At 34.1% G+C, this 14289-nt stretch overlaps 1 protein-coding gene across 1 annotated transcript; it reads right to left on the reverse strand.

Moving 5' to 3' along the window:
- Positions 1 to 3339: 3339 nt before the first annotated feature.
- On the reverse strand, positions 3340 to 7868 carry LOC114181347. The gene is made up of 7 exons (XM_028067772.1): positions 7554 to 7868; positions 6683 to 6777; positions 6055 to 6172; positions 5811 to 5929; positions 4597 to 4777; positions 4275 to 4418; positions 3340 to 3749 (listed from the first exon to the last, which is right to left on the reverse strand). Exons 1-7 carry the CDS (start codon positions 7785 to 7787, stop codon positions 3459 to 3461), a joined length of 1182 nt encoding a protein of 393 aa, XP_027923573.1. The 5' UTR covers positions 7788 to 7868; the 3' UTR covers positions 3340 to 3458.
- Positions 7869 to 14289: the final 6421 nt, after the last annotated feature.

Here is a 14289-nt window from a genome sequence, read left to right on the forward strand (position 1 = left end):
ACTGGAGTGGTCATAGAAAATTGGTTTGATCATATTTATTTACATACTCTGTCACATTATAATTTTAACAGCTTAAAACTAATAAAATAGAATGTTCCATCTGATATTTAAAATTGATAAACAAATATATATTAATACAGTCTTATAAAGATCCAATTATATAAATATATCAATTATATATACCAAACATTTTTCACTCTAAACACAAGCTAACCACTTACAACAACTTTTCATTGAGACCTCTTTCTGACCTAAAAGATGGTTCCTCAACCTTCAGAGGCGCCTCTAAAACTTCAACCACCATTGCTCCCACCGAATAGGTGACCATCACAAAAGGAAAACATACAACACAAGACAGAAACACAGAAGAAAGGTAAACTAATGACTTTTAAAAAAAATTTAAATCATAAATATTGATATATACATACATACATATATATATATATATATATATATATATATATATATATATAAACTACGACTCAACTAATCGGGATACATGCATTGAGGTCAGATCCAGTCAGTTCTGCAATTGTAGTGACATCACATGCTCTATAAAGCGACATATTAAGAGTGAAAACTCTACCACATACAAGGTCAGTCCGTTGACACTTATGATCAAGGAAAAACCCCTAGGCTAGGACCTTCTACTCCTCTCACCACATACCGCATACCCCATTCCTCTCTACTTGAGAATTTGAATGGTTATTAGAGCATCGGGATAACTGCCAAAACAATCCTTACCTCAATGCATACACTACCACAATCACTATTAATCCTCCTTGGGTTATCATCAATCAATCTTAACTCAATCTCACATAAACAATCTCATATCATATACTCATCATTCATAATAATTACAAAGCTTCTAAGCTTCTATGATAACTATTATGGAGAATAATATTAAATGGTGATGCACAAGCACATAACTTCAATTAGGATGAATCAATCCAATAAGATTGTCATTAGCGACATATGGCAGCCAACAATGACAAACAACGACAGACTACGACGAATAAGATTACCATCAACAACAAATGGCAGCCAACAGTGGCGGACAATGACAAACTGCGGCCAGACAAGATTACCATCAACAATGGATGGTGGCTAGCAGTGGCTGACATCGACAAACTGCGGTAGACTAGATTGCCATCAGCAACAAATGGTGGCCAACAGTGGCTGATTGCAACAAACTACAGCAGACCCAACAGTGGTTGATTGCTACAAATTGCAGCAGACTAGAAGATTACCATTGAGCGTGGACAATGACAAATAGACAATGCATGTATGGAACGGCGTGGCTGACAAGACAAACATCATACGCATAGTAGCAAAAGCAACTTTGTGAAGACATAATGACCATAAACAGACTCCCCCTCACGCTGTGAGCAACCTTCAACCGTTAACTTTGGTAAACAGTGAGGTAATGCTACAACAGTAAAGGAAAACCAAAAACCCTAGAGGGACTATCAAGAGGGTGGCTTCTGGACTTCACCCAAAATGAACTTTTGAAGGTCATAACCGACAAAGGAGGCTCCGGCAAAAGCTATGAAGGAGGCGTGGTGACGTTCCGATGAGAGGACGGTGGCGCGTGGACAGCACGCGCCTGGCTTCAGCGTCAGAGACGGTGCGTGTTGTGGCTCGTGGCGAGGAAACTGGCCTTGATCTCGGCGGGGTTGGACGTCGCTCGAGGACGAGACCCTGATCTGGTGGTCGCTGGACGAAACTGCGACGGTAATCGGCAGCCTACGGTGAAAGGCGGTGGACAGAGGCGCACTAATAGAGAACAGTGGTTCACATTGTTGAACATTTAAAAAAAAGGGAGTGGGTATCTTTAGATAGGGATGAACTAAGTTGGACAGCCGTTGGCAGGTGGCCAAAGGCGGAAGGCGACAACAAACGATGGACAACAATGAAAATGCGGTGGACAGAACTGAGATTAGGAAAGCAAGATGCACATTGAGATGCTTTAGACATGAGTCTTTGAAAGACTTGACTCTGGTAGTCGCCGACGACCACTGGCCGCCGGCGAGCAACACAAACAGGACTGAAAGAAACTTAAACCACTTGCTTTGATACCATGTGAAAATAAAAGGATAATACACAATTGGAGGGTCTTTTTTAGATCCCTCTGATAACCTTTTATTTATAATGATAAAAACTGATACATTATAAGATAAAAGATCAAAAGACTACCCTAAATACCTAGGTACAACTCATAGAATGCACTAGACTCATAAGACACACTACTCCCTATTTTAGACTTAATTACTCTAACATACATAAATTTAATAATTATTTCAACAATAGATATTAGCTTTCCTTACCTCGTATCGTGCTTAAATAACTCTATAAACGTCAAACGCCTCTAACTCCACATGATGCTCTATTTGCACATAGAAACATCACAAGAACGATCAGAACATACTATTATGATCATTGATCAGCAGAGACTCATGCTGATAAATAAAACAGACGCATGCAAGCGAAAGAAGGCTTACATGCAACAAAAAACAGAAAAAAACCAAAAAAAGAGAGTGGAAACTTAACTTACGCGAACGGAGAACCTAATCGGTCCAAATTGAAGAGCTCACCGAGAGGATCAATCCTACGATCTTGGTTCTTCAATCAGACGATCAGAAAGACAAAACACTTATAGAGAAGTAAGAAAAATCTAGAAAAGTGGTTTATAGAGAGATTGTGTGTTTTAAAATAATAAAATTCATTTATAACAATTTTATTTATACTAAAACCTTTTAATATTAAAATAATCAAGTTTCACTATTTTAAAACCATTATCACTTCTAAAATACCATTTTCTAGGGTTTTACATATTGTGTGTTATTTAGCTAAACTACATTTCCATCACCATGTAACTAAGGTCTCATTGTGTAAGAAATAAAAATTGACTGAGAAATGGTTATAAAATTAAAAGGTCAAATATATTTTCGTCCTTATATTTGGACACAAAATTAAAATTTGTTTTTACCTCAAGATGTTCGAATTTTAAAAATGAATAAATAATCATCTTCTAACTCAATTGCGTGAATATTTTTTGACATGTTAAACGACTTTTTAGACTTACAATTAAATTGTTTACATTATTTAACATGTTCTGACTCAAATATTGATGTCTTTGAATTGAAGAGATTATGTTCATTCATTTTTTTTTATCAAAATGTATTAAAATTTGAGACAAAGACGAATTTCAATTATATATCTAAATTTAAAGACTAAAAACATATTTAAGGTGACAGATTAACTTTTATCTATGTTGACATACCATCACTATTACGTAACCCAAAAAAAACCTGTATTCCCACATAGGCTCAATCAATATACTAGAAAAGCACATTCCTCCGATGGATGTAAAGACAAATATGAAGATTTATTGCACAGGCCATTTTCATACTCAACTATAGGATCGATTTTCAGGAAAAAAAAGGACAACATAGGATTCACAATTTGGTCTCATAAAAATAAGTAGATGAGACAGCCAAGCCTTGCACATCATATGTGCGAACAAGTCTTTGCCTCTTGTCAGGTGTCTCCAACCAACAGAACTCCAAATGGAACGATTTTGATTCTGCCACACTTTTTGCTATATCACAAGGGCACCCCATGTACATGTCCCCCGGTAATAGTATCATCTGATAACCTCCATCAAATGTCACCAAATACTCTGATATTGTGCCACTCCAATGCACATTGGTCGTAACATTTTCCCCATCAGATATTGAAGTAACATCCTGATATCCAAACAAAAACAGCAACAACATAAACCTCCAGCATTCAGAAATGGTCATAATCTTAAAATATCTTACCGTCTACAACATAAAAGACTCATGTTGAGTCAAATAGAAGAAATAACTTGTTTATCAAATGTTGGTTAGTACATTGCTCCAATAAAATAAATTTTAAATGGGTGATGAAGTATACAGAAGAAAATGTCATTCAATAGAGATTCTCTGCATCTCATATAGTATGTTTCTGCATCTTCTGAAAATTTTTTGATGTTATTTTTGGTTCTGTGGTATGCTAATAAATCCATTTCAAACATCTGAATAGTAGCACTAATATTGCAAAAGGGAATTACAGTGTAAAAACTTCATAAAAGACATTCAAACAGAAGACAAAAAAAGGGGCATAAACAGGGCCTGCAAATATTTTGATTTGTTTTCACTGGCAAATAGCATAATTCAGTGCTTTAACAATTTTGTCAAACTAAACTTTCACTATGACTATGCGACATTTGTTATTGAGTTGTAAAATACCTGAATAAGTTGGCCATTGTCATCCATCTCATGTAACACAACGGTATCGGCTTTAGCAATTGTAGAACCATATACACCACTTCGTTTTGTAATGGAATGACCTTTCCATTTACCAAGAAAAGGTATAATCCTACTATTTGCATCCTGAAATGAATTCAAAATGAATGAAAAAGGTCATAAGAAACTATAGAGTCATAAACATAAGACACTGTTCTGCTGCTGTCAACATGAGTAAAACATACAAAGCAAAAACTCAGTTATCAAATATGCATTGGACATACACACAATAAAAGAAAGTTACACCTATCTCAGTTAAGCTCACCATAGAACTGTCAAGTAGAGGAGGAGCTCCATCACTTCTTTCCTCTAGGAAGACGATAAGCATATCTACAGTACCTTTTGGCTCCAAAATGTGAAAGGCTCTTGCTCGCTTATCTCTTTGAAGAGAGTACAGGCAATTCTCACATACAACAGAAGGTCGCCGAGAGGGAAGCTTGAGATTTCTGCACCATATGGAAGTGTCAAGTAAATAATCTAAAGCATGAAATAAGACATGCATATCAGTAATTTAGTATGCCTTCCTTTTACCATGTCGGAGCTCAATGGTAAAATCACTCAACAATAAAACCTTCAATCCAAAGAGGAAGAGGTTCTCATTTCAAATGCAAGGTGGCAAATGGTGTAGTTTTGCACATTAGGCTGCTAAAAGGGGAAGAGTAAAACTAAAAAAAGCCAAGAAAACCTAAGAAAAACTACTAAAGAAGATCTTGGTTTTTGATACAGCAATGACATCAAGTAATCAATGTGAAAAACAACCTAGTCGAATAAAACTTGGTTTCTATGATGTTCCAGATTAATCAAAATGACATTAAGTCCGAAGGTTTCAAAGTAACTAAGTAAGCAACTGCCAGGATATATTGTTAATTATAACCAAAGAATCAGGGTTTGAAACATTTGTTTCCCTACTTTTCCTGAAAGACTATAATACTAGCATCAAGTCATGATTTTAGTATATGCCTCAACAGTTGGACAGCATAAAGGAAAATAGGTTGATAAAATAATATGATGTAAATAATAAGGCAACACCAGCATATGTTACATTGGAATAAAACTTCACATCAAGTTGAAAATTACTATCATCAAGAGTCACATTTAAATGTTGACATTTCACAATTTCAATTTCTATTTTAAATTGAGCTTAGAAAAGTTATTTTGCTAGTTTAATATTTTAGTAACAGTAGCAATAAAGATATAGTGCCACCACACCACACTTCTCAGATTAGCACTTATATTATGCAAGCTGCCAAATGATCTGACAAGAACTCATTAGCCATTTATCTCTATGCCACGGCAATCTGAACAAGTGAAGCACACTCCATTATTGTCTTTCACCAAACCAAATGCAGCCTAGACTTCATTTACTAATGCAATAATGCATGATAAATGTCATAAGGTCAGCAATTGTTACACTTCACCAATATAGAAATCAGTCAAACAGTGCTAACTGGTCTATTCTATGAAAACAAGCATTTTTACCTTGGTGATTCTTCACCGGTGTCATCTTCTCCGAGAACGCCTTGCCTTAATACTGTTTCTAACATGCCAGCTGTTTGGTATCTCAATGCAAATGCCCTCTCAGATGGGAAAAAGCCTATCTGCAAACTAATTGTGATGGATACACTAAAGAAACAATGGGATCATAAAGAAGGAACCAAAAAATGTTTTGAAAAGATGATGTTTACATCAAGTTCTACATTCCAGCATGAGAAGGAAACCTCACTTGTTGATATTTGTCGACAGTAAACATATTGGTTTCTTTAATTTTGTACTCAGCCCATTCTGCATCATTGTCATCTCCAGAAATTGAAGTGCTTGATGAAGGTTGTTTAATATAAAGCCTGAAAGGAGCAACAATTAACATAAGATATCCTCTAAACTTCTAAGCAACCTGATGATGAACAAATAATTCTAAGACTTAAATGATTTTATTCAATCCACTCTCCTTGTTAAGGTCCATATCATTTGTGTTTCAGATTCAAGTAACACAAAATTTCCGATGCATTTTGTTTATTTTAATTGACATTTTCTATTAAAAATAACAAAAATGTCATTCGTTTTAAACTCTAGTCCTGTTTTACAAAGTTTATAAAACAAGGAGGAGAGAGTGAAAACAATATTTTGTTATTTTCTTTGTTTATTTTGTAAATTCTGAAAACCATAAAACAAAAGGTAAAAGAAAAGAAGATTTTGTCCAAAAAAAAACATTATATCAATTCAAAAATAAGGTAAAAACAACCATGCTCTTTTCTTACAGTTCCTCTAAACTTCTAGTTGTGTTGCACTATTTTCCTTTGCTTTGTTCATGAGAAAAGAAGCATGCTGATAAGAGTGAGAGAAAAGTTTATTACGTTTGAATGAGACTCATGAGTTCATCTTCCCCGTAAGAGCTAGCGGAAAGCTTGGTACTCAGTTGTTGTAACATATTCCCACATGAATCAAATTGCTACAAAAGAGGAAAACATTGCTACTCATGAAAGAAATGAGATCAATAATGTATAGCAAATAACTTGGGCACAGTTGTTTAAGTTGAGTACTTTTCCTTCGAAATTTCAACTTAATAGACCATAATAATCAATAAATTTTAATTTGTACACACTACCACAGTAAAAAGTTTTACATTGCTATTTAACCAGAAATCATTCTGGCTGAACTTTTACATCAGTTACTCTGAAAATCACCAAACTTAACCTTCATGTCAATTTGTGATCAGATGACAGTGTAAAATGCCTTTAGATTGTTCATGAGGTAGTTTAATTTCTGGGTCTTGTAAAATGATTTACAACATCTTTTCCCATAACTCAAAACAATTTTTTTTTTTAATTATTTAGCCAGTACCCCAACAGAACCAGATATCATTTTCCTTTTGATTTTTTAGGCAACAGAAAATTCACACTAACAACTTCAAACTCATTAAGTTTCAACTAATTAAAGGAAGGGTGTTCATATGCGATTCTAGCATTTCTCAAGGTAGTTATCATGAAATTCAACAAAGTTAGCATACATGTGAAATTATAACTGGATTGGATGACAATGTAAACAGCATATAATCTCCACACTCTGTAAAAACATTACCAACAAATCAAAGCCCTTATAACTGTGTTTGAATTCTAAGACAAAGTACAATGGCAGTAAGAAGAGTGAAAGAAGTAAAAACAAAGTTTGTCCATGAAAGAAAAAGGGTATGAGAAAAAATTATTAAAAGGGGTTTTGAGATGGTACATAGAAAGAGCCGTTCCACTTTCCAGAGTTAAGGTTGATGAAGCGTCGCAGGTTGTCGATGCTCATAGCAGCTTCTTCGAGGGTTGGGGAGGAAGAAGATGCTCTGATTCTGAAAGAAGGGGAAGAGAAAGAAACGGAGTTTGGATTAACTGAAAGGAAGCGAAGGGTGTTAGTGTTAAGTTTGGGAAGAGAAGGAAACCAAACAGAGCAACATTGAACAGAAGAAGAAGCCATTTTTGGTGTCTCTTCTTCTCAAGTGCCACAAAAACACGACCACGATTTTGAAGATGGATAAGACCTTCTTCTTCTCAAGTACTATTTTAGTTTTGAAAAACAAAATAAAATATATATATATATATATATATATATATATATTTACTTCTTAATTTTTGAAAAATAAAAAATTAATTTCTCTTAAATTTTATTCTAATTTAATTTCTCAAACTCTAAAAATACATGTATTTACTTTTTAATATGAAACTCGTTTAAACTTAAATAAACCTTACAAAATTATATTAAAAGGATTAAGTACATGCATCTATAAAGTTGAAAGACTAAATCTGTCCATAATTTTTAAAAGAGATTAATTTTAATTTTTACTTAAAGGTAAAAAATTAAAACATATTTTACCCTTTTTAGAATCACCATTTTTACAAAATTAAAAGAAAAAAATAGATTTTGAAATCATGGTCATTTTATAATAAAAAAAAAGGGTTAAATATGTTTTTGGTCTCTCAAGTTTCAGTGAATTTTGGAATTAGTCTATCTTCGAAACTTTATACTAATTTAGTCATTCATCTTTAGAAATGTGTGAATTTAGTCATTCTTACCAAATTTTGTTAGTTTATTTGATATTTTAAACGCATTTTATGATAATATTTAGTTAACATTGTAAGGTCCTCTTATTTCAGCCCCAATGTTTAAGGGTTGCCCCACAGTCTAATGGGCTTAAGGGCTGGCCCAAACCAGCTAACACTCTCATTCCATTCACTTTTCAGAAAAAGCTTTCCCCCTTTCTATTAGAGTTGCAGTCCCTTCCTCTGCTAGTTTAACCCCAATCTTGGTCAAGTTTGCTCAAGCTCGATCTCGTTTCTCCGCTCAATCTTCTAAGTCTATTCCTAGAGCTGTTGTGCTTTGTTGTTCGTTGTCGAGGTCTTATACTAGCTCTTTCCAGGTAAGGGGAGCTAGAGTTTCCTATTTCTTACGATTTTCAGCTCGTTTTACTTCTGTTCTAGGTTTGTATGGATTGGTTGCTGTTGTGTTTGATTGAGAATATGTTAAAGCATGATTTGATTTGAATGTTTGGCTGTTACATGAGAGAACAATGGTGAGCACTGGTTTTCTCGCCCAAGCGAGCACGCCTCGCCTAGGCGAGACTAACAACCCAAGTTTCCTGCTCGAGCTTTCGCTTAAGCGACGAGTCTCCGTTTTGAGCGAGATGCAGTCTTGCTCAGGCAATGAGGGCTTGCCTAAGCGAGAAATCGCAGAAAGCCATTGTTCCCCTTTTCGAGCTCTCGCCTAGGCGAAGGGAGCTCGTCTGAGCGAGACCTTTCTGCCTGAACGAGGAGTTGGGCGAGGATGTATTCTTGTTTTTTTACTTCTTTGTTCTTGGATGAATGTTACATGTTTAGTTGGATTATTGTGTTAAGGCATGTTTTGAGTGAAGTAAAATATATGAAATGATTTATGAGTTGAATATGATTAGTTTGGCATGATTTTGGTATGGAATATGAATGAAGGTTGGTTATGAATGTTGGCTTGAGATTAGTATGCATGACAAGTACATAGTTGGTTGATGGAACATGAATTGTATGTGGTTAAGGCGTAATCTCACGATAGTTTCGTGGTGGTACCTCATTAGTTAGGACATAATTCCATGAATCTCTAGGTGAGATCTCATGGCGGTGCCTCAGTTGCTCAGGATGTAATTCCATGACCCTTGTTAGTGGGAGTTCATGGTGGTGCCTCATTTATATAATTTAGTAAGGATTCAAGATAAGGATTGCATCCTAATGCTCTAAAGAGTCAGTTAGTCTCACATATAGCGTATTAACTCTAGTGGTGAGAGTAGCAGGAGGCTTGAAACACTTTAAGGGTTAACCGTGTGTAAGGGAAATGAGACATTGTAACAATTAGCTCGGTAGAGTAGCTCGGTAGAGCAGTAAAGGCCACCACAAGTGCAAGCATCCGCTGAATTCGACTAATTATATCACTACGCCAAAATGGTGAATAGATAACGCTCTTTAGACAACGCTTTTTTAGTTAAGCGCTCTAAATCAACACAGAGAATCAAAAGACAACGCTTTATGAAAGAAACGCTATTAAAATATTTACATATAGATAGCGTTTCATCCAAAAGACACCATCTATATTTAATATATATATTTTTTTAAGAAAAATAAATTTAAATATATCAATAGAGAACGTTTTCAAATGAAAGTGCTATGTTTTTTAATATCAATAAATAGGGTTTTATTAAAACAATGGTATTATTTATTGAATAAATTTTAAGAAAATTCTCATCACCATGTTGCTTCCTCCTACAAAAAATTATTCTCAACTCTCAAAAACTTTGCCCTCATCTCACACACATCTTAACTTCATTCGCGAATAGTTAGAAAATTCACTCTCAACTTCACTCCCACTGACATCTTGTGTCATTCGTGTTGTTCGTCATCACCGGCATCTGTGTCCCGTTATCTACGTCATCAGTACCGTCCACATCACTTTTAGTGTGGTATGTGACATCTGCACCCAGCCCACCATTGTAAGAGGACACTGAAATTACAAGGTATTATCAAAATCCCTTACTCTATTTTGCACAAAATTTCTTTGTTCTATTTTGATAATCCCTAAATCCTTTTTCGTTTCAACCTTAAATTTCGTTTTAATGTGCGGTGTGTTAGTGCGACTTTGAGCAAACCAGAATGCTGCATTTTATCCCAGTATGTGTCGTGCCAAACTCATACCGACTTAACTCCAACAAAGGTGTTGTTGTTGTTCCCCAATCCTCAAACGTTGTTAAGAAAAATGTATGCAAGTGTTTATAGGTGTATATATTGTGAATTTCACTAGGTATATATAGTTAGTTGGTTCTCTTTAATGTGATTGATTGTGAATTTAACTAAGCTGAATATTTTTCTGTGTTTTAAGGATAATCAGGCTTCTTGGGCATTAGGGAAGGTTGTTGCAGATTTTCTGCAAGGGAAAACCACAACCTCCCTTTGATCAGGTTTGAAGTTATGGTTTCCACTACCTATACCTTTACTACAAATATCTCATTTTCATTACTCTATGCCTACAACCAATAATATCACACTCCGCTTTGATCCATTGTATGTATGATATGGATAACCTCTAATTGATAGCCTCGATTATGAAAAATGCTACCTATTCTAATATTCCTATCTCAAATTACTACATGCTTGTTTGATTTAAAGCTTAAAATATACTTCTATTTCAGAAGCAATGAATCTTTCCTTTGCCATTCATGAATTGAAATTTACAAAAGCATTTTGTAACTTTAAAATAAACATTCACCACCATAAAAGATTTTGCAGAATGCAGTCAATTTAATTGATACTTCGATATTTCCTGAGAGGATCAATTATAATGGCATCTATAGTCTGTCATACCTTCCTATAGAGCTTGGTGGTTGTGGTAATAGCCACCTTCAGTTGAGACGTGTTTTCCCTTCAATTGGATTAAAGAGATGGAAGTAAAGGTAGAAGAAATTATTTGCAACTATGACTTATCTGAAACTTCAGATAAAAGTTCAAGCTACGCATTGTGTTTTGACATCGATCACAATACTAACAGATACAAGCAGTTGCAAGAAGAAGCTTTAAGTGAAAATTTGAATGATAATTACTTGTTTTGTTCGACAGTGTTGGACATAAGTTGTGATAACTTTGAGCACTTTCAGAAACATTGGGAAAAGGTCATTCTATAGTGGTCCAAGATGTTCTCCAAAGTACACTAGAGCTCAGCTAGGATCCCCTGATCATGCTTTGTACTTATCTTGAGCAGAATATTATAAGATATGAGAATAATTAAAATGTGCTTGAATCTTGTTTGGATTGGTGGGATGTAAGTATACCAACTAATTTTATATTGTATGTGTCACAATTCTTTTAAATTAATTTGCTTAACTGATACTGTTATTTGTCTAAAAAGAGTTATAACTATCTTACAATAATATTTATTCAATTCAACGCATTTTTATATTGTGGAGTGAAATTTTGTGTATTGCCATTGAACCAAGTTGTAGCTACTGAAAGTGTATTATTATTGACAGGTTGAAATAACATTAGGTAGTACTTTACTAGGTCTATAAAACGTCATCCTCAAAGAAATACTTGGCCTGAGACGCTCAAACTAAAAAGGTGGCTTTCTTCACAAATATTCAAAGAGTAGTTTCCAGCTCATTTTTTTGAGGTAATTGATGCTCTACCAGTTCAAGAATACATGCATCCCTTGTCGGGCTTTCTGAATTTAGCTACAAATTTGCCACATGGGAGTGCAAAACGTGAGATTGGACCATATCTCTATATTTCTTATGGCTCTGCTGACAAAGAAACTGATTCTATGACAACACTCTGCTATGACCCATATGATGTGGTATGTGTCCTTCTTTATCATGTTACACTTCATTTCTTAAATAAATATATTTATGTGTGTGTTATGTGAATATGTACAAAGTAAAATTATAATAAAATATCTAAAATTTAATTATAAAAATAGTATATTTTATTAATTATTAGAATTATACAAGCAAGTATTTTTTATTTTTATCACTAATTATTTTTGTATAGATGATAAAAAGTAAGAGATGTTTTTCCGAGACATGCGTGGCAATATTAAAAGAAGTAAAAAATTATTAAAATAATAGTTAAGAAACCATCTCATTATTAATTGTTATATTATATATATGATGTGATATTGTCCTGCACTTTGACTAGTTAATTTATGAATTTCAACTCTATTTTATTAAAATGATTTCTGGTACTATGAAATGAGCTTCTTTTGAAATTTCCTTTGGTGAAAAAAGTGTATTTGTGCATATATCCTATCATGAGAACTTAAAGTTGATATGATCTTTTATAGCATCCTCAAGGACTTTCATCAATGGACTTACTTTGTTACATCAGAATATGAAGTCCCCACATCACATCTCCCTTTTTTTTCTAATGGACTTTAATTGTATATTGTGTGAAAAAAGCTTTTTGGATTGATCTTTTGAGTTATGTTACATCTTACTCACGCCTTTTACATATCTCTTGGTTTTATGTGTGAATGATGGTTCTCTTATATGCCATAATCCTTGTGCTAAAGCATGCACTATATCAATGATCTATGGGCCATAGTTGTTATATTTCGTAAGATTTAGCTAAAAACTCTCATGAAGAGGATTACTTGATGCTTTTGTGTATTCGCAAACCAATTTTTGCCTTGTTCTTTTCAGCCCGAGGTAGATATAAACTTGTTGAGAAGGCATTTTGCTCTTGGGTTCAAGCATACACAGCCCATCGTGAAGAGTTGAAAATAATATTTATGATTAAGAAACTTCACTTGGGGCACGTAGCGAAAAGCTTTGCATTGAAACGACAACCCTCTTTAGTTGCACAATCATTCCAAAAACAAGCTATGAAGAGAAAGAGATTTGAGAAGAAAACTGGGGTGTCAAAAAAGAGAAAAGTTGCGAGTGTGGCAGAACGTAGACCATGAAAGTGGCTGATCCAATACAAGTTTTGACAAAACAAGGTGGCAAATGATGACTATAGATGGATCCAAAGGAGATAACAATCTTGATCATTATGTCATAACAATCGGTACAGTTATGTTCAATTTTGTTGCCTAAATTTATAATGCTCACTTCAAGCCAGATGCTAGAATTTATACTATTAATTATTATTTTTAGTTCATATTTATGTATAAACTCTTTGTGGCTTGATATTGGTCGGCTACTTGACCATTTTGGGTTAGATGCTTGATTTGATATCGAATGGTACGCTTTTTCAGTATAAATGTTATTTTTTAGTTCTTTGTTTACTATCTTTAATTTTATTTTTTATAAGTGTTTATTATCTTTGAAAGAAAATACTTGCCTAGCTAATGCATTCATGTTTTTGAATCACATTTGGTTAGATTTATGAATCACATTCCCATGCAATATGTTTTTTGCATATATAACAATAAAAAAAGAAGGAATGAATGAAAAATTAAATAAATTATAAAAAGAAATAATCGAACCAATACAAATGCTTATTTGAGAAATGTTATCTATTGAAGTCTTTTTGAAGAATACATAGACAACGCTTATGTCACCAAGTGTTGTCTAAAAGAACACTAATAGAGAGGACTTTCTATGAAAAGTGTTGTCTTTGTGAAAATACATAGAAAAAGCGCTTGTTTTGCCAAACGTTGTCTATAAGAACTCAATAGATAGCACTTTTTTTACAAGTGCTCTCTATTAATAGATACCGCTCCAATAGCGCTTAAAAAGCGCTATCTATTAGCAAAAAAAACGTTGTCTATTGACTATTTTGGCGTAGTGTATGTATCCGGATGAGTCGTGTCTTGAGTCTTAGTGTATTGCTTGCAAGTCATAACATAAATGGTTGACATATACATCTTGAGCTATAAAATTCTATATAACTGTATGATAAATCATTTTCTGCTCTAGCTTACCTTTTTGTTTGTTGTATGTTCTATTTGTGTGGTTTTCTCTTTTTGC

The sequence above is a fragment of the Vigna unguiculata genome, chromosome 4 (assembly GCF_004118075.2).
Source record: "Vigna unguiculata cultivar IT97K-499-35 chromosome 4, ASM411807v1, whole genome shotgun sequence".
Taxonomy (NCBI): Eukaryota; Viridiplantae; Streptophyta; class Magnoliopsida; order Fabales; family Fabaceae; genus Vigna; species Vigna unguiculata.

Excerpts from the sequence above, each read along its gene's own strand:
- LOC114181347 (XM_028067772.1), bottom strand. The coding sequence starts at position 7,787 with ATGGCTTCTTCTTCTGTTCAATGTTGCTCTGTTTGGTTTCCTTCTCTT. Across the intron at positions 5,930-6,054 it reads CTGTCGACAAATATCAACAA|ATAGGCTTTTTCCCATCTGA; the intron begins GTGAGGTTTCCT and ends ATTAGTTTGCAG. Across the intron at positions 3,750-4,274 it reads ACAATGGCCAACTTATTCAG|GATGTTACTTCAATATCTGA; the intron begins GTATTTTACAAC and ends TTTGGATATCAG.